The 25,104-nt window shown below is 37.6% G+C and overlaps 1 protein-coding gene across 1 annotated transcript; it reads left to right on the top strand.

The window, feature by feature from the left end:
- Positions 1-983: 983 nt before the first annotated feature.
- On the top strand, positions 984-2,098 carry LOC140013472 (putative F-box protein At1g67623). The gene is made up of 3 exons (XM_072062767.1): positions 984-1,108; positions 1,209-1,371; positions 1,700-2,098. The coding sequence occupies exons 1-3, from the start codon at positions 984-986 to the stop codon at positions 2,096-2,098; spliced, it is 687 nt and encodes a 228-aa protein (XP_071918868.1).
- Positions 2,099-25,104: the final 23,006 nt, after the last annotated feature.

Raw genomic sequence — 25,104 nt, 5'->3', positions numbered from 1 at the left:
TGCTGCCAAAGTAATTTGGCTTCCGCATAACCCGATTCGGAATACACGCTCCAGTACCGAAACGGGTTGATTTTCCAATATGTAAATCGGGTTTGCCTCCCCTCCACGCCCGTCCCCGCCACATCAATTATCCCACAAAAAGCTTGTCTTACTTGAACTTCTCATCGTTTTTCCTGTTTAGCCCATCAACGCCTCCGCCGTTGTGTAAACACACTGAACAGTGTCGGTTTAAACTTTCCCCCCCCAAAGTGTGGAATTTCGAGCGTTACAGAGGAAAAACACCAGCTCTTTATGGCATTTACCCAAACATTTGTCAACACCAGCTCTTTGTGCGTCTTCTCAATTAATGGGTTCGGGTTACGACGTTCGTGGCAGCATACGAGGAGTGAGTCTGGACAAGTTTGAAGGACGCGACCTTTTGGTTGCCATTTACCCCGTTCGTGGCAGCATACGAGGAGTCAGTGTGGATATGCATCGGACGCGACCTTTTGGTTGCCATTTACCCCGCCCGACCTGTCTGCCAAATCTGTGCTACCGGCTTCTACGAGTTGGTTGACGACCACAGGTACGAACTAACCCTCCCTGTTTATCACTGTGGAACCTCCTTTGCTATGCGATTAACGCCCGTAAATTTACGATGTACGTGTAGTTCATGACTGTTCATCTTCCCTTGCTATCGGTGTATTGTTACGGTTCTGATGAATTGACCGTATTGACACATACGTTGGTTGGTTTGAAAAAATGTTACGGATGACAGTTTTTTGACGACAGAATGTTGCGTCGTTTGCAGGAGAAGTCGCCACTTTCCCATTTCTGTTCGAACGAACGCTAAGGTTAGTCGGATGTCCAGAAACAGTGGGATATTACACCTGATCTATCATTTTTGGATTTTATGAGGAAGTAGTTTTTGTTTGAAGTTTACTCCATTCTTGGGGCTTTCAGGGATTCACTAAACTGTGCCCAGTAAAAGGAGTTAACCGGTCATGGCCAACGCACAAAAACGGAGTTCACGAACCTCCATCCTCTCCCTTCCAACCGAGGTGCTATCCGAGGTGCTTGCACGTGTCGCGTCTTCTTCATCCGCTGATCTTTTCCGGGCAAAACTGTGGTTCGTTCTGCTATGGATGATACAAACTGGAAGAGGCGTATTCTTGTTCCATTCTGTGCTTTTCGTTTTAGTTTAATGGATCATTTCTATTATTTTGCAGCTGTAAGTTGTTCAACGAAGTTTCCGAGGCAAAGAACATTTACCAGCGGGTGTCCCTCGACAGGTTTGAAATCGTTCCGTGGCCAAAAAACCACAAAGTGTCGAGGTTCTTGAAGAAGTGCAGACAAAGCAAAAATCCAGAAGCCTTGTACCGAAAAGGAGTGGTAAGTTGGGTTGCTTTGGAACGTAAGACGCAATAGTCATGGGAAAATTCGGTAATGTTTTAAATGGAATAGTAATGAACTAACATTCCATAACCATACTTGAGTTACAAAATTTCTACACCAAGCTCACATCATCTCTTTCATTTGAGCTTCAATGTGATTTTGGTCAGCACACTTCACCCAAAAGATTGGCGTACAACAGGTTACTGCAGCTTTGGGCCCCAGTAAATAACTGTTGTCTCGCCGCCACTGTTCTGCCTGCACTTTTAAACTTTTTCGTTACTCATACATTTCGCAAGACTGTAATATCAACCTTGGAACTGCTTAGGTTGATTTTTTTTCGGATAAGCACGAGGACTCAGCATTGGAAAACCTGGAAGAAGCTGCTAATTCAGGCCATGCCGATGCTGCATATGCGTTGGGAATAATTTACATCTTTGTTGGTGGGGACGAGTTAAAGCGCAAAGGTATGAGACTGCTCATGAAATCCAGACTTCTTCAAGGCAGAGTGAATCTTTGCCGTCAGAATTTGCGAGCGCTGCTGAGGATGATATGGGTCAAGAATCCTGTGTTTCTAAACCCAACGCCCATTTGTTGTGCCATGACACATGAGAGGAAAACATCTTCATGGCCTATGCATCCCGATGAAGTGGAGGAGAGTACATGTGAAGGGTGCGCTTGCGATGAAGAAATTCGAGCAATTTGTGCTGCCCTGCCATATCGTTAGTGTGTAAGATTGAATGTTGACAACACATCGTTACGCTTTTTTTATGTTTGCCAACTGAATTGACCGCTACTTCTTACTCTCTTAATATTACTGGTATGAAAACATAAACAGCTTATCTTGGCCCTTGTATGTTCTGACATTTTCTCGACAAAACGCCGTTGTAGACAAACGTGTATGAAATGTAAGAATAAAGGATGATAGTTAGAAGGTAAAGAGGGAACTCCTCAGCAGTGATCTACGTGACGGATACTGTAGTGAAGTGAGAAGTTTACTAAGTACAAACGAAATGGTGGTTGATTAGATACTGCAAAACAATTTACTTATGGAAAAAAGGGTACTCTGTTCTTATAATGGAGGCAAGCCATAAAGAGCTTGTCTTTTAAGACAATGTGATACTACGATGAATAGACCACGATTTGATTTATGAAATTATCCAAAGAAAATTGCTGAATGATTTTGTCAACTTAATTAATTAATTATTATACATATTCATATAATGCATTATATAATTATGCTAATCTTTAATTTTATATTACTATATACACATATATATTATAATTATATGCACATATAAAATACATTTATAAATATATTTAAATAGTAATATGTAAATATATACTATAACAGTATTTATAATATACATTTATAAAAAATTTTAATTAATGTATAATATACTGTATAGTGATATAATATATTAGTATAATTATACAATGCATAACAAAAAATATATAATAATGACATAATTTTCTTTGCATAATTTGATAATCCAAATCGTGGTCCCAGTCTGTAAAGTATCACTTTGTAGTAAAAGACCAGCTCTTTATGGTCTTCCTGCATTATAATAACAGAGTACCCTTTTTTCCAGAAATAAATATATTTATCGGATAATATAAAAAATAAACTCGATTTACAATAAAAGTGATGCTCTTTATGGCTCTCCTTTATTATAAGAAAAGAGTACCCATTTTTCCGTAAACAAATTTATTTATCGGATGAAATGAAAATAAACAAGTTGTTGAATAAAACGGGAGCTCTTTTTGGCTATCGTCCATAAATTATCCATTTCATGATTTTTCCATAAGGACATTCGGGGGAGGTTTCTGAGGGTATCCCTTATAATATATGTGTATATAATATTAATTAATTATATAAAAGCATAATTACATTTGTTATTATATAGATTGTAATCTGCTGCCAAAGTTATTTGGCTTGCGCATAACCCGATTCGAATACACGCTCCAATACCGAAACGGGTTGATTTTCGAATATGTAAATCGGGTTTGCCTCCCCTCCACGCCCGTCCCCGCCTCATCAATTATCCCACAAAAAGCTTGTCTTTCGTGAACTTCTCATCGTTTCTCCTGTTTAGCCCATCAAAAGCTCCGTTGTTGTGTAAACACACTTAACAGTTTCGGTTAAAGCTTTCCCCCCCCTTTCTGAAATTTGGAGCTTTTCGAAAAGTTTTTCGCGGCAAGGTCGAAGAAGAAGTAGATTTATCGCGTTCGCTTCCTCTGTTGCTCAAAGTACTCAACAATTGAATCGCATCCCGGAGCAAGCATAGGCAGTAACATGGAGGCCTGTATGAGTCTTCCAGTGTATGCAGGCATGTGGGTCGACGTAGAAGCTCTCGCTGGTGAGTGTATTGATATCACGGAATATCTGAATGCCCAAAATTTGTTAAATTTGATGGCAAATAATGACAAGTGCTATGATGCGATGGTTAGGGAATTCTATGCTAACTGTAGGGCAAATAAGCAGAAGTCAGTTCTGCGTTCAGTCGTTAGGAATGTAGAAGTGTCAGTGTCTACCGAGGTTTTGTGTTCAGAGTTTGGGTTGGTTGACAGTGGATACACTGTTGACTATAAACGGATTAGCGCAAAGAATGTAGATAAGGTTGCTGTGAAGGGGTACAATGACCTAGAATTTCTTGGAGAGATTAGGCAAAATGGTGACAGAGTTATGAACACGGGGAAAAAAACTAAGTTTTATGCGCCGTATATGAAAGTGTTGCCACGGCTGTTACATCTGATAATAACTCATAACATTTTACCCAAAGCCGGAAGTATCACTTCCATTAGTGCATTAGAAAGAGTTATATTGTGGCATATGTTACACAAACAACCCGTCAACATAGCCAATTTGATCATTGCAACAATGCTCAACAGGATTAGGAAGATTAAGAGCAGGGAGAATAAGAGAACACATCTCCCATTTGGTATGTTGCTGACCAGGCTCTTTAGGCGCTTTAATGTGCCATTCTTGGCTGACCATGTTGACAGAGGATTTTACGCCCAAAATATGGGAGTATCGTACTTCAAAAAACTGGCATTCAAAGCTGAAGATGGTGGTTGGATGTGGAAGAAATCCTATACCTCTGATGCTGTCATTGGTGAGACTGGGGACGCGAATAGAAAAGTTGAAGAAATAAATAAGATGGATAAGGGGGGGAAGTGTGCTGGGGTCGAGGTGGGGCCGGTTGTGGGGGAAAAGGCACACCTTCAAGATGTTGTCATACTGTCTGAACAAACCAGAAAAGGGGCAAGTGTATGTGACAAAGTTATTTTACTCCTTTTTGTTTCTTCTTCTCGATGGCAACACAGGAGCATAACCCAATATTTGTATGACTAGGTTGCGGATAAAGTGACACAAATTTTACAAAGGGTTGGTGCCATCGAAGTGAAGGACTGCGGAATTGAGAAATTGCCATTTCTACGAGATGTAAGACATGCTCTTGCACTCTCATGTAATCCCCTTTTTATATGCTAATACCTTTATTGTCCAGTGTCTACCACAAGCTTCCGGCGTAGCACCTGATGAATTGAAAGAAGCCGTACGCTTTCATGTCAGAGAACTCGTCCCGCAGATGTATGTTAAAGTATCGGTATTTTCTTTGGCTAACACTGATCTCGCTTTCATCTGATTATTGTAATCATGTCAATCATTGTTCACAGCTGTGTGAGTACACTAGATAGGCAGCATCTCTTTGATATTACAAGAGAAGAACTGGAGGAAGTGATGCTTCAGGACACACTAATCAGTGACAAAGTAAGTTTTTTATGCGATTGCACAGGCCTACCTTGTTCACTAATCTCGCTAAAAATTGTCCACTCGATGTTGAATGTTTGAATTTGTTCCATTCTGTGAAGGTTGTGACCCAGTACCTTCACTTACTCCAGAAAGAATATAAGCAATTCGTTTTCTTCAATCCTATGTTTTGGGTACGTAACGAAAATTATTGTATGTGCTGTTGTGCCTTGCAAAATGTGGACCTAATACTTGCTTCTCAATCACTTGGTTGTAGCTTAAATGCGTGTTAGACTATCCATGCATATCTCCCGCAACCAAAAAGACATTCGTTGATCAAAGCAATGACGACTATCAGTCAAATCCTGAAAAGGTAAACATTAGCTATCATTCTCGCCTTAACATTCTTATACAATATGAGTAGCAGCTGCATGTTAGTGGAATTGGATTTAGCCTAACATGCCTTAGCTTTTAACACATTCAACATTGCTTGTTGTATGCGATTGCAGATTTTTTTCCCAATCATTTATTCAAATCATTGGTTGCTCATGATTGCACATGTCAAGGACAAACAGGTGTACATTGTTGATTCTATGGACAATTACAAAACCATCTACCAAGGTTTGATGCAATCTGTGGTGAGTATACTCCAAAAGCGTACCTTAGCTTCGTTTCCGAAGAAGGTAACATTTTTCTAACATTCGAAACCTGCTGTATTTATTTCCTTTTTTAGGAATGGATTTTGATGGAAATTTTCCACGAAAATCAACCCTGGACATTTATTCTTGTAAAACACAAACTAAAACAGACAGACGGGGCGAGTTGCGGGGTTTTCACTTTGAAGTTTGCGCAATGTTGGGCAAAGGGGTGTCGGCCAGAATTTGTAAGTGCACACATTGACAACCCCTTGTGGCAAGCTGACTCTATTGCGTCTGACATTGTTTCTGAATGTATGTACAGCTTGATGTTGTCATTGCTAGAAAATTTATTGCCTGGGAGATCGCTTTGGGTAAACTTGCGGACCCATTCGCTTATGCTGCTTTCCTGATAGAAAATAAACAGGCACATGAGGCTGTAACCAGAGGAGATTTGCAAGATCATGCTACCAAGGATGTGGGCCATCAGGAAACAGGGAACGGTACATTATGTCTCGCCTTTACTGTAATTGGTTCGTTGCATATGAAGGCAATATTAAATTTTAAATTCTTTAGGGCTGTAGCAAATTATTGGTACGAAATTAATCATTGTATAAAGGAAACCATAAAAAGTGTATGTACCTCTGTTCCGATGCATCTCCTTGTGACACCATTGTAATAAATCCTCGGCCCCAGAACTTTGCTTTACACTTTCCATTTCCTCTTGTTTGATTTCTCATTATGACATTCAAATTTGATCTCACATGCACAATCCATGTGCTGAAATGCTGTATGCCTTCAATTTTTCCCCAGCCGAAGGTACAAGGGTGAAAAAAAACCCGCCAGAACTTGCGTCCAGCAATGATTCAAAGAAGAAGCTTCTTATTCTTGATTTGAATGGAGTGCTTCTGGGCAGTGCATTTACAAGGATGACCAGAAATCGGGACTTTAACTTCAGACCACATTGCCGTGAATTTTTGCAGGTCTGTCTGTCATATTTTGAGGTCGCTGTTTGGTCATCAAAGCTAAGGTATCCGCCAACCTATATTTCAATTACTTGATTAACTAGAACGTCCACAAGTTTTTCTGTTGTTCCCTTAATTCAAGACAGTTGTGTTTTCTGCAGCCACAACATTCAACCAGTGTTGGACAGTCTATCCAAAAAAATGAATGAACGTTTGGAGCAGAGACTGTTATTTGTTTGGGTGAGATGTCATTCACAAATTACTTCGATTGTGTGTAGTCAGTCCGTGTGTAAGACTTCTGATAAATCAAAGTCGGGAACAATCAATATTGTGCAGGATCAGTCGCGGTGCACTATGACACAAACCAGGCTTAGGGAAAATCCAGACAAAACGGTGATGTTTAAGGACCTGAAACGTGTGTGGGGAGAATATAAGTCGTACAACAGCTCTAACACGATATTAGTCGATGATTCTCCGTATAAATCCGTCCTTAATTCTGTAAGTGCACCATACGGGAACTGATCGTTATGTTGTATATGTTCCAGTATGCACAAACAACATGATCAGGCCTAACTGTTTCCATATTACTCGTTCTTCAGCCGTACAATGCCATCTTCCCCACCTCTTATACATGTTACACTGTAGAAGACAATTATTTGGGTAAGACCTGGTCTTTTTGGCTTTGAAATGTGGCTTTTGCTACGGAAGAGCATCCGTTCAAAGATTGGCCTGACACAAAACTTATTTGCAGATCCTGAAGGAGATTTTGTAGGACACCTGAAGAAATTGGCCCGTGCTGATAATGTACAAGATTTCATTAAGCAAAACCGTTTTGGACAATCACCCGTAACAGAAGGCAGTGTGGATTGGAACTTTTATGTTAATGTTGTCAGCAAGCTTGGACTGCAGAACACAGCAAAGCAAGTGACGCGCAAACGGGAAGCCCCAAACATATATCCTCCGGAGGTATTTAGATGCATTCATGTTCAGGACTATGTTGACAATAGTTCATTTCGTTTTTTTGATAGCTAAAATTGCGTCTGATCATATGCACAGACCAAGAAAAAAAGGAAAATTTGAAAGCATGAGGAAGATCAGTTTATGGGCCGTTCACTGTACGGAAGCTTCTCCAAACCATTGGAAGGAGAGAACCTATCTTCTGATGGGACACACAGGTTAAAAACTTTTGTGCTTTAGTCAGACACTGGGTCTGTCTAATTCATATATGTTGGTACTACTTTCTTCCCTTCTGTTTTTGTTTGCAAAGGGCCATCGCTGAGTTTTTTTATGCAAATTCTAAAAATGTCGAAGTTGGGAATGACGTATGTTGTATGCAGGTTCCCGAATGCACATGAGGAAAAATTATCAGATAAAATTTGTAATTGCTGTCAAATGCAGGATGCGTCAGCCATATACTTCAGACCACATTGGCATGTAGTAAGTTTAGCCTGTTCTCATTCTAATTGTTTGTTGGCAACTTATCGTCTAAACATTAAGGATCTAAATGTCACTCACTAAATCTGCCCGTCTGGTTAACCTCTCGGATACGTGCAATACTAACAGTTGGTCAGGGAGCAATGGTTGACATTAATTGAGCTAGGCTCCTTGCTTTGCGTCTGTACCAAAATAAAGTCCAGCAATGGAATCTTCAAACCCAACACGAAGTCTGTATGAGTAATGTATTCCTTTAGCTAACCCCTGGTTGAATATGTACTTCGATAGGGAAAATTAGCTGCTGGACTAGGAGCTTAAGATTGCCTCACTTTTGAATGGGGATGTCTATGCTGCTGACAGGCTTGGAGAACTTACAATACATTTCTGGGCCTGTATTTTTATAATATATATGTGTATGTAGTAATAATATATTATATAATTATATTTGTTATTACAAATATAGTAATATATACTAAAAATTATACTTATTAATATATAATATTCTCTAGAATTATAAAAAATATTAGTACAATTACACAGTGTATTAAATAAAAATATATTATAATTTTTTATATAAATAAATAAACTAATTCTAAATTTTTTGGGATAATTTCATAAACCAAATAGCGGTCACTTCCGTAATGTATCACTAAACCATAAAAGGCCAGCTCGTTATTACCTTCCTCCATTATAAGAACAATGCACCCATTTTTTCATTAATAGATTCATTTATCGGATAAAATATATGATAGCTCGTTTTGCAATAAAACCCCAGCTTTTTATGGCTTTTCTCCAATATAACAACAGAGTACCCTTTTCCATAAAACAATTTTTTTATCCAATAAAATTAAAATCAATCAGTAAATTATACTAAAATGTATATTATAATTTTTTATATAAATAAATTAACTATTTCTAAATTTTTTGGGATAATTTCATAAACCAAATAGCGGTCACTTCCGTAATGTATCACTTTCCCATAAAAGGCCAGCTCTTTATTACCTTCCTCCATTATAAGAACAATGCACCCATTTTTCCATTAATAGATTCATTTATCGGATAAAATATATGATAGCTCGTTTTGCAATAAAACCCCAGCTTTTTATGGCTTTTCTCCAATATAACAACAGAGTACCCTTTTCCATAAAACAATTTTTTTATCCAATAAAATTAAAATCAATCAGTAAATTATACTAAAATGTATATTATAATTTTTTATATAAATAAATTAACTATTTCTAAATTTTTCGGGATAATTTCATAAACCAAATAGCGGTCACTTCCGTAATGTATCACTTTCTCATAAAAGGCCAGCTCTTTATTACCTTCCTCCATTATAAGAACAATGCACCCATTTTTCCATTAATAGATTCATTTATCGGATAAAATATATGATAACTCGTTTTGCAATAAAACCCCAGCTTTTCATGGCTTTTCTCCAGTATAACAACAGAGTACCCTTTTCCATAAAACAATTTTTTTATCCAATAAAATTAAAATCAATCAGTAAATTATACTAAAATGTATATTATAATTTTTTATATAAATAAATTAACTATTTCTAAATTTTTTGGGATAATTTCATAAACCAAATAGCGGTCACTTCCGTAATGTATCACTAAACCATAAAAGGCTAGCTCTTTATTACCTTCCTCCATTATAAGAACAATGCACCCATTTTTCCATTAATAGATTCATTTATCGGATAAAATATATGATAGCTCGTTTTGCAATAAAACCCCAGATTTTTATGGATTTTCTCCAATATAACAACAGAGTACCCTTTTCCATAAAACAATTTTTTTATCCAATAAAATTAAAATCAATCAGTAAATTATACTAAAATGTATATTATAATTTTTTATATAAATAAATTAACTATTTCTAAATTTTTTGGGATAATTTCATTTCCAATAAAAGACCACCTCTTTATTACCTTCCTCCATTATAAGAACAATGCACCCATTTTTCCATTAATAGATTCATTTATCGGATAAAATATATGATAACTCGTTTTGCAATAAAACCCCAGTTTTTTATGGCTTTTCTCCAATATAACAACAGAATACCCTTTTCCATAAAACAATTTTTTTATCCAATAAAATTAAAATCAATCAGTAAATTATACTAAAATGTATATTATAATTTTTTATATAAATAAATTAACTATTTCTAAATTTTTTGGGATAATTTCATAAACCAAATAGCGGTCACTTCCGTAATGTATGACTTTCCCATAAAAGACCAGTTCTTTATTACCTTCCTCCATTATAAGAACAATGCACCCATTTTTCCATTAATAGATTCATTTATCGGATAAAATATATGATAACTCGTTTTGCAATAAAACCCCAGCTTTTCATGGCTTTTCTCCAATATAACAACAGAGTTCCCTTTTCCATAAAACAATTTTTTTATCCAATAAAATTAAAATCAATCAGTAAATTATACTAAAATATATATTATAATTTTTTATATAAATAAATTAATTAATTCTAATATTTTTGGGATAATTTCATAAACCAAATAGCGGTCACTTCCGTAATGTATCACTTTCCCATAAAAGACCAGCTTTTTATGACCTTCCTCCATTATAAGAACAATGCACCCATTTTTCCATTAATACATTTATTTATCAATCAGTTCTCTAGTAAAACCCCTTTTCCAATAAAACACCGGCTCTTTATCGATTTCCTCCACTATGAGACAGAGTACCAATATGCCATACTTACTAATTCACTTATCGGATAAAATTTAATTGAACACGGTTTGCAATAAAACACCAGCTATGTATGGCCACTTTATTTGTTCGATAAAATCGGATCGATATTATACTTGAGTGTCATTTACCCGTTAGCATAGAATGCAAAGCAAGAAACTAACCTATTGCAGGTTAAAAGTCCGTGTTAAGACAAATTGTTTCGGATACGTCAAGACACCTAATTCATAAACTCTCGCGATACATAACTTTAATTACCACAAATCAAATATTTCAATCTTTTTTCATTTATTTCTAATGACTGCATACCATGGATCACTGTACGCTACTCATAACCACCCACAAATCTTCTCTTAACTCTCGACCACATGAAGATTGTGGTACTCGTTATCCCCATGGCAAGGTCTCCCCGCACCACCACCGGCGAGTTTGCTCGGTTGAACTTTGCTTTCCCTTCCTCTAATGAAACTCATAGATACACACCAACCGCTTGCCTTGCTATGGCAGCTTTTGGACTCTCTGTCTCCGTCTTCTACATTTTAGGCTACGACGACGTCCATCCGACTATGACACCGCCTAAAACATGGCCCTTTCCACAAAATGCCGCTACTTTGTCTCTCTATCTTGCCACCTTCATCGAACCTCAACTTTATTCATCTCCAACCTCCTGTGCGTGTTCGCTTTCCGCATAATTTGATGACGGACAACGTTGGCATCATCCAGAACCAAAGACAGTGCTACTTTGCGCCGCTCCTGCTCCGAATTGTACTGCACCGATAAATTTGTTACTATCTCCATCGTTCGCAACCAATGCAAGCATACACACTTACTGTTACAGCATACGACGCCATTCCTTTTTCCTTACCTGATTCCATTTCCAGCTTCCAATTCCACTTGATAACATATCCATGTACTTCAGCATCAATAACCCACAATCCCACCTGCATTACAAACCATAACCACATTTTTAGACAACCGTTGCTGAACTATGGAAAAAACTTCCAAACCTATGCACATGCAACTTACGCATTCCGTTGCTGTGGACATGTGGCTGCAGCTTTTATTTTGTACAGCCAAAGGCATGACGAATACTGCCCCTCCAAACCATAAGTCAGCGCTGCTTCCAACCTTTCAATCTGACGGCCATACAAGAAAAACATATGCAATTTTAAGTTTACTGCCACCAATTGTAAAGGTGATGGTCGTGTTCATGAAATGTTTGACAAACCAACTTAGTTTACCACTGTCTCCACGGAGCTGCGCCTATTCATTTCCGTTTGCTCGTCTCCTCTCAATGAATCATAAATTAATACTTCTTCGCTTCCCATGTCCACCACACACATATACCAATGCTCATCGTGCCACATTGGCACGAATATCTGAAGCATAGCAGCGGTTAGTTAGTCATCATCATGGCAATCTGTATCTATTCCATTATGCTACATAACAGGGCAGCTGCTCGTACCTTCTCACACTTTTTTATATTACCTCCTACTTTACATTCCTGTAGATATGTACAGTACAGCTCGTCTGCTGATTTGTTGAACTCCAAAATCTCTTGCTACAACACGACAGTAAAATATGACATTTTAATATGAATGTACGTACTCACAAGCCCCCAACTTTGGCCGAACACTTGTACCTGAAACCAAGTTGGCATGAACCACCATCGCATTGACTGATCGTCAGGACGCCTTTGCTGCCGTGCTGTTTTCATCGCACAATAGCAATTGATTATCTGCACCAAACTCAAGTCACATCACTTCGTCCTCCGTGAAACAGTCCACACAACACCACCCAATTTCAATCCCTCGATTTACTCACATCACATGCCATGGGTTTTTCAGGAAGCAACGACCCCATTGCATCCCGACTTGCTGTCTGCCCCTTAATTGACACCAGTACTTCCCTGTCATTACAACAGCGTACATTAATCTTTTCCCTATGTGTATTACGGTTTCATAATCTACAAACTTGATATCATCATTTTCAATGACTCGAGTTAAAACGGCCAGACTAGGTTCGGTCTTCCTCACTAATACAACCAGCAATCACGGTTTCAATGACTCAATCGGTCCTTAGGGTCATTGAGTTAGCCTAAGGCGGTTATGTACTCACCATAAGGGTCATTGAGTTATCATTGTACTTCCATTCTCAAACTTCTGGAATACTCACCTTTTATTCTATATGCAACCATGTTACCTACCCTTGCTTTTTATATAAGGTGGCATGATTGACAGCACACAAATTGTAAGTTTTGTGCTCACTTGTAAACCAATTTTAACTGCTTCGAAGATTTTCGTTCCTATGCCCTCTCCCCTATGGGGATAATCATACTACATATTTAGTCAACCTTATAATTGCAAATACTTTTCTGTCCCCTTTCCCATTGCAATTTCAAATAAAGGATAAAACAAAATAGAACTGTTGATTTAACAAATCCATGATCCAGTACATACCCTTGCGACAGCTGAGTGTCAAACAAGAACTTCAGTATTTTTGCTCGTCCCTCACTCAATTTTTCCCCGATAGATGCCAGCCTCGTTTCCTGCTACCACAAAAATATGTCATCTTTCATTGTCTATAATTTCCCATACTTTAGTAATTCTGGAACGTTGGAATACTCACCTTTGCCAATAAAGCAACGATCTTCGTTTGACACTTGTTCATCACACTGCTATCCATCTGTACATAAAACTACAATTTATACTTTACTTTTCTAATGCTAGAAATACCTTGGCACAAACCGATGCATACCTTTATTCTTTTACCTTGCCTTCTGTTTTGTTTGTCTTCCCCCACAGGCTTCTCCGTATTGTCCATCCTTAGTCTCTTTCTACTCCTCCACTTTGTAATTTTCGATGCACTCTTTTCACCCATTACAGTACTATTCGTAGTGACTCTATCATTTTTACTCCTGCTTTTGGACCTAACATCTGGCGTTGTAGGACTCAATTTATGTAACTCACTCCCTCTTTTAACATTACCGCGCCAATCGTCCTTCTGCCCACCCTCCACACCAAGTGCCCGGTTTGTTTTGCACACCCTTCCACTTTCATACATGCTCCTCAGCCTTTCAAAACGACATTCAATCATTGCTTCCATTCTACCAATACTATCCTTCACATCTTTATTACCACATTCAATTTCAATCAGTCTTCTATCAATGTCTTCTCTACAGCTTATGTTATTGTAAAACTGCACATTGCCCTGTCACTACAACCCTTCAGTTTTGTACTACTAGTAACGTCACAAAATGCAGATTGCAATTTCAACAACAATTCACACGAAAGGATTTTACATTACCTGTTCCCCCTCAAATATGTGATTCCTCCTCAATATTCACACGCTTTCATTAATCTCGTACCTTCCCCAAAATCTTAGCCTCGGCCCTCTCGGCTGGAACTTGCGAAACTCGTCCTCACCCTCGATATAGAATCGTTCCAGATAGTAAATCTGCACGGACAAAAACGCCTACCATCATTTACGGGTCTTTTCTATCAAAGTTTAATTTCATTATTCCAGTAATTCCTATCTCTAATACAAAATGGTGCGTCTTTCTTATACCATCAAGAAAAGTGCACATCCCGCTATTCCGTTGCCGTCTCTATCACGGATGCTCTTCACCAAATTGTCAAGTATGAATTTCGACCAGTTCAAATTTTCCATATTCTCCTCTGTAGCCACTACAGCCACCAGAGCCCGGCTCACTTTGTCATCCAAACTTGGTGCTAACAACCTACCAACAACAAACAATACGAACTTCACTTTGAATTCTAAGCCTTCGTTATGCAAACTACATATACTGTGCCTCAATTCCTCCACTACAATTTCACCGCTATTTATTCTGATATTCAATTCTCTTTCCAACTCTGTATCCATCTCTTGCCTTCGCTTTTCGCTTTCAATATCTTTCCCACGGCTGCTCAAACCAAGTACACATTCCACATCCTCGGCTGTCACCTGTAGACAGTACCCATGAACGTTCAGTGTCCTCCGATCTACATCAAAGTTATCCACCAGCCACTTCAACATCTCTTCGTCAACCTCTACTCCCTTCACATTCAAAATTGACCCGAATCCAAACTCTCTGACAGCCTGCCGCTGCTCATCCGAGATCCAATCCACCATATTCTTCACGGAATGAGTTGAGTGGCTTACCATTGTTTCCGCCGTCCGACGAATGGCCTTTCTTTCACTGCTGCAACTTTTATAATTCGAAGGTGTTCCACTCTCATGCATCAGCGATACTACCATTGTTTCCGCCATCCGACGAATGGCCTTCCGTTCATTGCTGCAACTTTTAAAATTCGAAGGTGTTCCACTCTCATGCATCGGCGATACTACATTTTCGCTTTCTCCTTCACTGTCCCACTGCATATCCGAAGCATCTATTTCCGCCGCCAGCTCCATAACAAATCCCTATCTTCTGCTATTCCTCCTGCTCAGGTTTTGGCGCTTTTTCCTTTCTAATACGCCTGCACTCTTTAGCTTATCCAGTAAGCTTCGCGCCTTTTTTCCATGTCGTACTTTCGCGTACAAACCCTCACTTTCCCGGTTGCTTAATTTCGGCCCCTCCACATTTGACATGCCCGGCTGGAGTCCTCTTCAACCCCCAATAGATCTTCCGGTTGCACGTCACAAAAGCCCTTTCCACGTGCCCGCCCAACACACTTCCCCTACCGTTTGTGGCCAAAAATGCTTGAATGTCTTTTCCGTTAACTTTCCACACCTCTGTTTTGACATGTAAACATACCGCAGCAACATCCTGAATTAAGATGCGTAGTTGGCCGATCCATGTATTGAGTCAACATTCAATCCAGTAGGCCCCATGAATTATTAGACATCTATATACTTTGTTATGATGCCAACTCACGGTTTGACTGATGATTCATTGTTTTGTGTTTTGACCATTGAATCAAGTTTGTATTTATGTGGATTCCGCCGTATCTAGACTTTTGTTGGTTGTACTGCGGTGTATTGATTAGTCAAATTTTTTATGTATAACCAAATTTGAGACAAAACCTTATACGAAGATCTGGACTTCAATTTGCATGTTTATCGGTTGATTCGGTTAAAACTTCATTTTTCTTTGATTTGTCTTCTGTTTAAGGGCCAATACACATATATTTGTATGTTAAAAAAATTAGGGTTTTCTTTAATTTAAGTAAACCCTAATAAAGTTAAATAGGACATTTAAGCCCTATAAAATCCATATGTGTGGCCCATTAAATATGTAGTTTTTTTTTATAATAAAGTACTTATGGATTTCAAGAAAATTTTTGGGCTTAAATGTTAATTTTGGGTTAAATTATGGATATGGACCTTTGGTCCAATAAGTCATGATTTAATTTGATTGATTTGACCATGTTTGACCACGTTTTGACCAAAGTTGATCAAAATTGACTTTGATTAAAATTTTTGTTTAATTTAGATAATTTTAAATTCGAATATTGGTATGATTATATATATTTTGAAATAAATTAATTGAAATAATATGCCACCAAAGTGACCTCTATTATGAAAATTAATTTATTTTAAAATATAATTAGTTGGGCACTAGTAATTTTATGAATATTGATCGGCCCAAAGGAAGGTCAATATTTAATGAAATTACATGTGCACTTGTGGTAATAAATACGTGATAATTATTTGATTTTTACATGTGATTTATAAATTGGCCCAAAGGAAAATTTATTTTCGACATGCTATTATTATCAGTATTTATTACTGCACCAAGATATCACTTAGAAGTTAATATTTTTGTCCAAAAACGAAATATTAATGGAATATCGGTATCTTGAGATGGGACTACCATTATTTGAATTTATTATTGTTTTGATTTATGTGAGCGTGTTTTAATTATGTTATGTTTTCTGTTCAGTTGCAAATGATCTTACAAATATTACTTCCAACATCAATAATATTCGTATGCTCAATGGCACAAACTTCAAGTCTTTGAAAGAAAATTTCTTGATAGTATTTGGAGTAATGGATCTCGACCTTGCGTTAAGGGATGATTCTCCCCCACCTCTTACAGATCAGAGTACCTCTGATGAAAAGAGAAATAATGAGAGGTGGGAGAGATCAAATCGCTTGTGTCTGATGATCATTAAAAAAGCCGTTCCAGAAGCATTCAGGGGAACAATGTCAGAAACGACTGTAACCGCTAAAGAGTTCCTTCAGGACATTGAAAAAAAGGTTTGTCAAGAACGAAAAGGCTGAAGTTAGTACGCTCTTGACACGCCTAGTTTCAATGAAATATAGTGGTAAAGGCAATATCAGAGAGTACATCATGGAGATGTCTCATCTTGCTTCGAAATTAAATGCACTTAAGTTGAAACTCTCTGAAGAGTTATTAGTGCATTTGATTTTAATATCTCTTCCTACACAATTTAGCCAGTTTAAGGTGAGTTACAATTGTCAAAAGGAGACTTGGTCTCTAAATGAACTCATCTCACACTGTGTAGAGGAAGAGGAAAGGTTGAAACAAGAGCAGACAGAAAGTGCCCATCTGGTGTCAACCACTAATAATAAAAGTAAGGGACTTAAAAGAAAGAAGGAAAAAGGAGCTGCAGGTACAGCGCCACAAAAGAAACAACAAAAGAAATCAAATGATCAGGGAAAGAATAGTTGTTTCTTCTGTAGGGCTGAAGGGCATCAAAAGAAGCATTGCACCAACTATCACGCTTGGCATGCTAAGAAAGGTATGCTTCTTAATTTGGTTTGTTCTGAGGTTAATTTAACTTTGGTACCTAGACACACATGGTGGTTAGATTCTGGTGCAACAACTCACATCAGTGTGTCTATGCAGGGTTGTCTGAATTGCCGAAAGCCTAATGATAATGAAAGATATATCTACGTGGGCGATGGCAAAATAGTTCAAGTTGAGGCAATTGGAGTTTTTAGATTATTGTTAAAGACCGGATTTTATTTGAATCTCAATGAGACATTTGTTGTACCGTCTTTTAGATGGAATTTAATTTCTATTTCTGCTTTGGACAAATTTGGTTATTTTTGTTCATTTGAAAATGAAAATTTTGAATTGTTTCATGATTCAAAATTGGTTGGTTCTGGTTCTTTAATGCATTACGATAATCTATATTTAATTGATACGATTGCCTCATTTAATGAATCTCTTCATTTGAGTACTAGAGGAGTTAAAAGAAAATTAGCCAATGAGAATTCAGCTGCATTATGGCACAAGAGATTGGGACATATCTCCAAACGGAGAATGGAAAGGATTGTGTCAAATAAAATTCTCGACCCCTTGAGTTTTACAGATTTTAATGATTGTATTAACTGTATAAAGGGGAAACAAACCAATGAAAGGAGATTTGAAGCCAATAGGTCCTTAGACGTCTTAGAACTTATACATACGGATATTTGTGGACCATTTCCTACATCTGCTTGGAATGGTCAACAATATTTTATAACATTCATAGACGATTTTTCAAGATATGGCTACATATATCTCATTTCTGAAAAATCACAGTCACTGGACGTGTTCAAAAGTTTTAAGGCTGAAGTTGAGAATCAACTCAACAAAAGAATTAAAAGCGTCAGATCTGATCGTGGTGGTGAGTACTATGGCAGATATGACGGTTCAGGTGAATAACGTCCAGGACCATTTGCTAAATACCTAAAGGAATGCGGTATCGTCCCACAGTACACTATGTCGGGTTCACCCACTATGAATGGTATAGCTGAAAGACGAAATAGAACGCTTAAAGACATGGTAAGGAGTATGATATGCCATTCTACTTTACCAGAGTCACTCTGGGGTGAAGCACTTAAGACTGCAGCATATATCCTTAATAGGGTTCCAACTAAAGCAACTATCAAAACCCCTTATGAGTTTTGGACAGGGAAAAAGCCCAGTTTAAAGCATCTGCATGTTTGGGGGTGTCCAGCTGAGGCAAGGCCTTACAGGCCAAATGAAAAGAAACTGGACTCAAGAACGATTAGTTGTTATTTTATTGGATACTCTGAAAGATCCAGAGATTACAAGTTTTATGATCCCACAACTAAGTCAATTTTTGAGACAGGAAATGCCCGGTTCTTTGAGGATGTCGAGTTTGGGGGAGAAAATACAGTAAGGAACATTGTCTTTAAAGAGGAATATATTAATATTCCCACAGGTGTCATTGCTCTTGCTCAGGACCCTATTCCTGAACTTGATCATGACATGACAAATCAAGACAATGTCGAAGAGCAAACTGTTATAGAATAACAAACTCTTCCTCTTCAACAACCAGTGCCATTAAGAAGATCCACTAGAGAAAGGAGAAGTGCAGTGCCAGATGATTACATTGTTTTTCTCCAAGAACATGAGAATGACTCTGGATTGATGGAAGATGATCCAATCAACTTCCATCAAGCCATGGAAAGTTCAAATTCTCAAAAGTGGATCGATGCCATGAATGAGGAAATTAAATCCATGAAGGACAATGACGTTTGGGATCTTGTCCCATTGTCAGAAGGAGCAAAACCCATTGGTTGTAAATGAATATTTAAAATCAAGAGGGATTCGAAAGGCAATGTGGAAAGATACAAAACTCGTCTTGTCGCTAAGGGATTTACACAAAAGGAAGGTATCGATTATAAAGAAACCTTATCTCCAGTCTTTTCAAAGGACTCTTTTAGAATTATCATGACATTAGTGGCACATTTTGATCTTGAGTTATATCAGATGGATGTAAAGACAGCGTTTCTCAATGGTAACATTGATGAGACGATTTATATGATGCAACCAGAAAACTTTGTATCAGGAGATCCAAAGAATATGGTTTGCAAACTTAAGAAATCCATCTATGGACTCAAACAAGCGTCTCGACAATGGTATTTCAAATTTCATCAAGTGATCATCTCATTTGGTTTTGAGATGAATTTAGTAGATGATTGCATACACCATAAGTTCTGTGGGAGCAAATATATTTTTCTGGTATTGTATGTTGATGATATTTTGCTTGCCAGCAACGATATTGGTCTATTGCATGAAATCAAGAAATTTCTAACTAACAATTTTGAGATGAAAGATCTTGATAATGCATCTTTTGTGTTAGGCATACAGATACACCGTGATCGCTCTCGGGGTATTTTAGGATTATCACAAAAGGGCTATATCGAAAAGGTTCTCAAAAGATATGGCATGCAAAATTGTAAACCAGGTGACACTCCTGTGGCTAAAGGAGACAAATTTAGTCTTGAGCAGTGTCCCAAGAATGCTTTTGAGGAAAAAGAGATGCAAAAGATTCCTTATGCATCAGCAGTAGGGAGTCTAATGTATGCTCAAGTATGTACGCGTCCGGATATTACGTACATTACTGGGATGTTGGGTAGATATTTGAGTAATCCTGGATTAGATCATTGGAAAGCAACCAAACGGGTCTTATGATATCTACAGAAAACAAAGGATTACATGCTCACGTATCGGAAGTCAGATGACTTAGAGATCATTGGGTATACTGATTCCGATTATGCTGGATGTAAAGATACTATGAAGTCAACGTCAGGCTATGTCTACTTGTTGGCTGGAGGTGCCATATCCTGGAAGAGTGCTAAACAGTCCCTCATAGCATCTTCCACTATGGCTGCAGAGTTTATAGCTTGTTATGAGGCATCCAACCAGGGATTTTGGCTGCGAAATTTCGTCACAGGATTACGTGTAGTGGATGGCATTGAAAGACCATTCAAATTATTCTGTGACAATAAGTCAGCAGTCTTATATTCCAATAACAATAGGAGCTCGACCAAATCTAAATATATAGATATCAAGTTCCTGACTGTTAAAAAAAGAGTGCAGAATGGACAGTTATCAATAGAGAACATCGGGACAAACTCCATGGTTGCGGATCCGCTTACTAAGGGATTGCCACCCAAAATGTTTCATGAGCATACTGCTCATATGGGTGTCGTATTAAATGATGTATAGTTTTAGTGGGAGTTTGTTATTTTAAATGCTCTTATGATATTTTTCAGTTATTAAAAATTTAAGGATATTTTATGCATAAATAAAGTTTGGATTTATTTGCAATCTAATTTGGGTATAGTTTGATCTCATAAAATTTAAGGTGGACCAGTTGGAAATAGGCATGTTTTGATCACATTACATGAAATTTCCATGCTACACATCCACATCATAATTCATGTCATTCAATTGCATTGATATATGTGACCATTGATGGGTCGAGTTACGAAATTGTAACAAAGGCCGCTTTGATCCTATATTGGTGTAATTGATGGACCGAATTGGTTACAGATACATTGTGATAATGACAGTAAAGGTGAGCTCATACGGTTAATTGTAAAATATAATTATAAGGTTACACATATAGTCCAAGTGGGAGATTGTTGGATCCTTAATCCAACATTGGACTTATATGTGAATAATTATGTATTACAAACTGTCAATTAAGGTTAAACCCAATTAAAGTGATCAAATATAGTTTGGGTTTAATATATCTAATAGGATGTGTGCCCTTTTATGTGTAGAAACTTATGGGCTCCTATTTCAATGATGGGCTGAAATAGGGATCCAAAGGTAACAGGAATGTTACCTATAAATAGGGTTATGGTCCCCAGGTCACAGGTATCGTTTTAGTTGTCGTATTTCCTAATACCACAAAATACCCCTTCCCTGATATCCCATCGTCAGGAAAGATACCAGAGAAAAACTAAAGGCCTCTCTCAAAGGATCGGTGAATACCTGTTGACCTGGAAGGTCACCCCAAATATCTAGGGATTCAAGTATCAAGTTTATCAATATGGATTCAGGTACGTTTCCGCTATTTTACAGTTAATGTATTTCTTAATAATCGCCATACAGATCTTGGATTTAAAGGTGATGGTTTTCACCAGTGGTTAGATTTAGATTACCACCCTAACAGAGATGCCTGCTTATAAACCTATCAATTTCTAACAAACTCCTAACTACACCAATAAGAATCAAACACGTGGCCTTCTTTTATTTAGCTCGCTCCATGACAAAGCCTCCCCCTTAAACAATCCTTGTCCTCAAGGATGTCAAACAAAGTTCCAGGCTTGCAAACAAAGTCTTCAGATTGATATTTGGCAATTCGCAGCAAGCAAGTAGTATAAGAAAATAGCAAAGCTTGCTCATTCTTCTGAGATTGATCTTCCATAAGCACGTGCAAAAGAAGTTCAGTCGCCAATTTTTGCATATCTGAAACAAAAGAATCAAGTAAAGGAATTGGGAGTTCACAAGTTTGGTGGTCAGCCAGGTCTTGTGGCTCCAAATGTTTACAACCTTTAAAGTTCTAAATTGCCCATCACTCTCAAAATCAGGTCCTAGAATTAGTTTTAGCTGAGCAACAAGAGTTGAAATTCTAGAAGTAGCACCACCAACCATATATAATCTTTTAAGAGCAACTTGATCCGGATAATGCAAACCAAGGAATTTCTCTACTGCCTTTAAAAGGTCTTGCATGTTAGCATCAACACAACCAAGCAAGGTTTGAAGTCCTGCTGTTACTTCTGGATTTGAAACAGATAGGAGAATTCCTATGTAGCCATTACAGGCCAAGCCAGCCAGAAATGGCAGACCAAAGTACCTATTTGTTGTCTCTTTTAATTCCAATAAATTAGCAAGTACTGGTATAGCTTTCACTGGTGCATGTACCTGTAGGATATCCCTATCTTGAAACACTATTGCTGGTAATACGCTGCAAACCAATCTGCTATTATCCTTACTAAAGTCAATTTGACTACACCATAACAAAGATTGGGAAGATTTCTCATTAAGAAGTTCACTTTCCCCAACCTCCATAATCACAATTTTACTTTGGTAACCACATATAGCAAGAGTAGAAAGTTGCAAAATGGAAATGCGGACACCATAGATAACTGTTGTACACTTCTCTACTTCTCCTTTCTGTGGACATCTTCTTTCAAGCAATTTGAAGCTGCACTCCTGTACATATTTCAATTGTCCATTGCTGAAGTTTTCAAGCAAGATAACCTCACTGGGGTTGAACACGAAAATGAATGCATTTGCATCTTTTTTCACCCCAAGTGCAATGTTTTTCACTATCCAAAATGAAGACACTGAGCAGTACTCATCCACAGCAACATTAGGATTGCAGTCCTTACTTAATTTAGGCAACCCTTGGATCAAGCAAACGAGGTGTTCAACTATTGCTATGTAAAATATACCTTGCATTGAAACCGCACCAAATTTGGAGTCATTACAGTCTTTGTTCATTTCTATTTTATTACCACCCCCAGGATCAAATATCAAGTCATCAAGTGGTCTACTTTGCTGCGAAGGAACAATATTTACGGCACCATCAAGCTTTTGTTCATCATTATCCATTTTCACAAGTTTAGATGATAACATAGATTTTAGATATGAAGAACAATTTCCAAACCGATAACCACTACAGGATAACTAATTCCAATTGATTTTTACCTCAGTGAACTTTTGCTTTACCTCACGGCTGACCGAAGACCAATTTCTGGGACAGTGGAGCGGTGAAGCAGAGTTAAATATTTCCTTGTCTATAGAGCCTTGTTGCCAACCTAGCTCCCCTGTAAGCAATTCATAGCTAAGCCCTTGAGAGATAACACAATCGTTGTGAGCCAATCTATCAAACACTTGGTTTTTAGCTTTTTCTTCCTGATATTCCCTTGCTGATGTTTTATGTTGGTTCTCCTCTAAAAAATTGACAGGTCGTCAACCTGTGCAATAATAAATACCTACTCGAGAAAAATACAGATTTTGTATATAGCGGTGAGTAGGGTCGAATCCACAGGGACTGGGGATAATTCGTTTCTTCTAAACTTCAAAGTATGGGGGGTTTTGGATTAAATGCTAACTAAATAAATTAACTGCAGAAAATAATTGATTAAGAGAAATAATTAAGGGAAAACTCTAGCCAAGGGTACACTTCAGAAATGGTTCAGGCACTGATCATTGATTCACAGATAATTCCACATTTATTAATAGATTAGTTATAGTTGTCATGCACGCGATAAACAACCAACCTTTCCTTAATTTCTCGATAGTTAAGGTACGACCGTTAACTATTTCTCTAACCCAAAAACAACCCTAGGTACGACCGTAGGATTTAATTTCTAGATTGCATTAATAATTAGAAAGGCCCAATCCTAACTAACAAACACGCTACGAGGGTTTGTTTAAGCTAGATCGTATGCTCCCCTGACATAAACCCAATTACGCCAGTTGCTACTAAGATAGAGATAACGAACAATTACGGATTCAATTACCTCTATTTAGCAAAATAGCCTATATGAATAATTAATTATTGCGCACTAATCAATCATATATAAGGACTATAACAATTAAAAACAGGAAACACATAAATACCAATAAATGAGGAAGCGATTAAAATAATTTCGATCTCACAGTAATTGTTGAACCAAGTCTTCAGTTGTCCCCTTGACTAGAATTAAGAGGTTAGTCCTCCATTAATGGAGAACAACCATGCGAAAGAGCTAAGAAAAGGAAACTAAAACTAAACTAAAAGCCTAAAACTCGTGTTTTATAAACCTCTCGTACGTTTCTCCCTTTTTAAAGCCAAAAGGAAGTCTAATGCTATCTCTAGTGGTCCCCACACCAAATTCAAAGTCCAATTCCATTTCACAAGCTTTGTACGTTTCTTTTCCTAGAGTCCAAATGACTCATGCTTCTTATCCGTGGTCCCCGCACATGTGGACAAAGCCTCCAAAGTACTTGTTGTTCCAAGTCTCTCTACGTTGCTTTCTTTGAAAAGCCCAAATGACTAAATACCTTGCACTAGCTTGTGGTCCCCACCAATTCAAGGACCCAAAGGTTAAAGCCCTTAGAAGTCTGCATTTTTCCATACAAGTCCCTCCTTTTTGGTAATTTTCTGCTTCAATCCCTGAAATTGGGTCCAATACCAAATATAAGTAAATATTAATAATTAAAACAATATTTGGCAAGGATAAAAGGGAAAATTAACAATAAAATTGCTAATAATTAACACCCTATCAATTCCCCCCACACCTAAATCATGCTTGTGCTCAAGCATAAGAACAGCAATTGAACACCAAAATTTGACTATGGCTATTGCTCTAACTATCATATTGCCAAGATACCCAGAAAAACATATATCAAGCATCACAGTTAAGATCCAAGAAAAATCACTCCGGTTAGCTTCTCAACCACCAACTCCTCCAATTTAAAGCAAACTAATCTAAGAAAAAGAAATGGTTGCTCACATTTAT

Source organism: Coffea arabica, chromosome 8c (assembly GCF_036785885.1).
Source record: "Coffea arabica cultivar ET-39 chromosome 8c, Coffea Arabica ET-39 HiFi, whole genome shotgun sequence".
Classification (NCBI taxonomy): Eukaryota; Viridiplantae; Streptophyta; class Magnoliopsida; order Gentianales; family Rubiaceae; genus Coffea; species Coffea arabica.
Note: the sequence above shows the minus strand (reverse complement) of the source record. Positions and strands in the feature narration are given on the sequence as shown.

What these genes read in the sequence shown, in the direction of transcription:
- LOC140013472 (XM_072062767.1), top strand. Translation starts at nt 984, where the DNA reads ATGGCCAACGCACAAAAACGGAGTTCACGAACCTCCATCCTCTCCCTT. An exon ending in CTTTTCCGGGCAAAACTGTG is followed by an intron (nt 1,109 to 1,208) that starts GTTCGTTCTGCT and finishes ATTATTTTGCAG; the next exon opens with CTGTAAGTTGTTCAACGAAG. An exon ending in CCTTGTACCGAAAAGGAGTG is followed by an intron (nt 1,372 to 1,699) that starts GTAAGTTGGGTT and finishes GGAACTGCTTAG; the next exon opens with GTTGATTTTTTTTCGGATAA.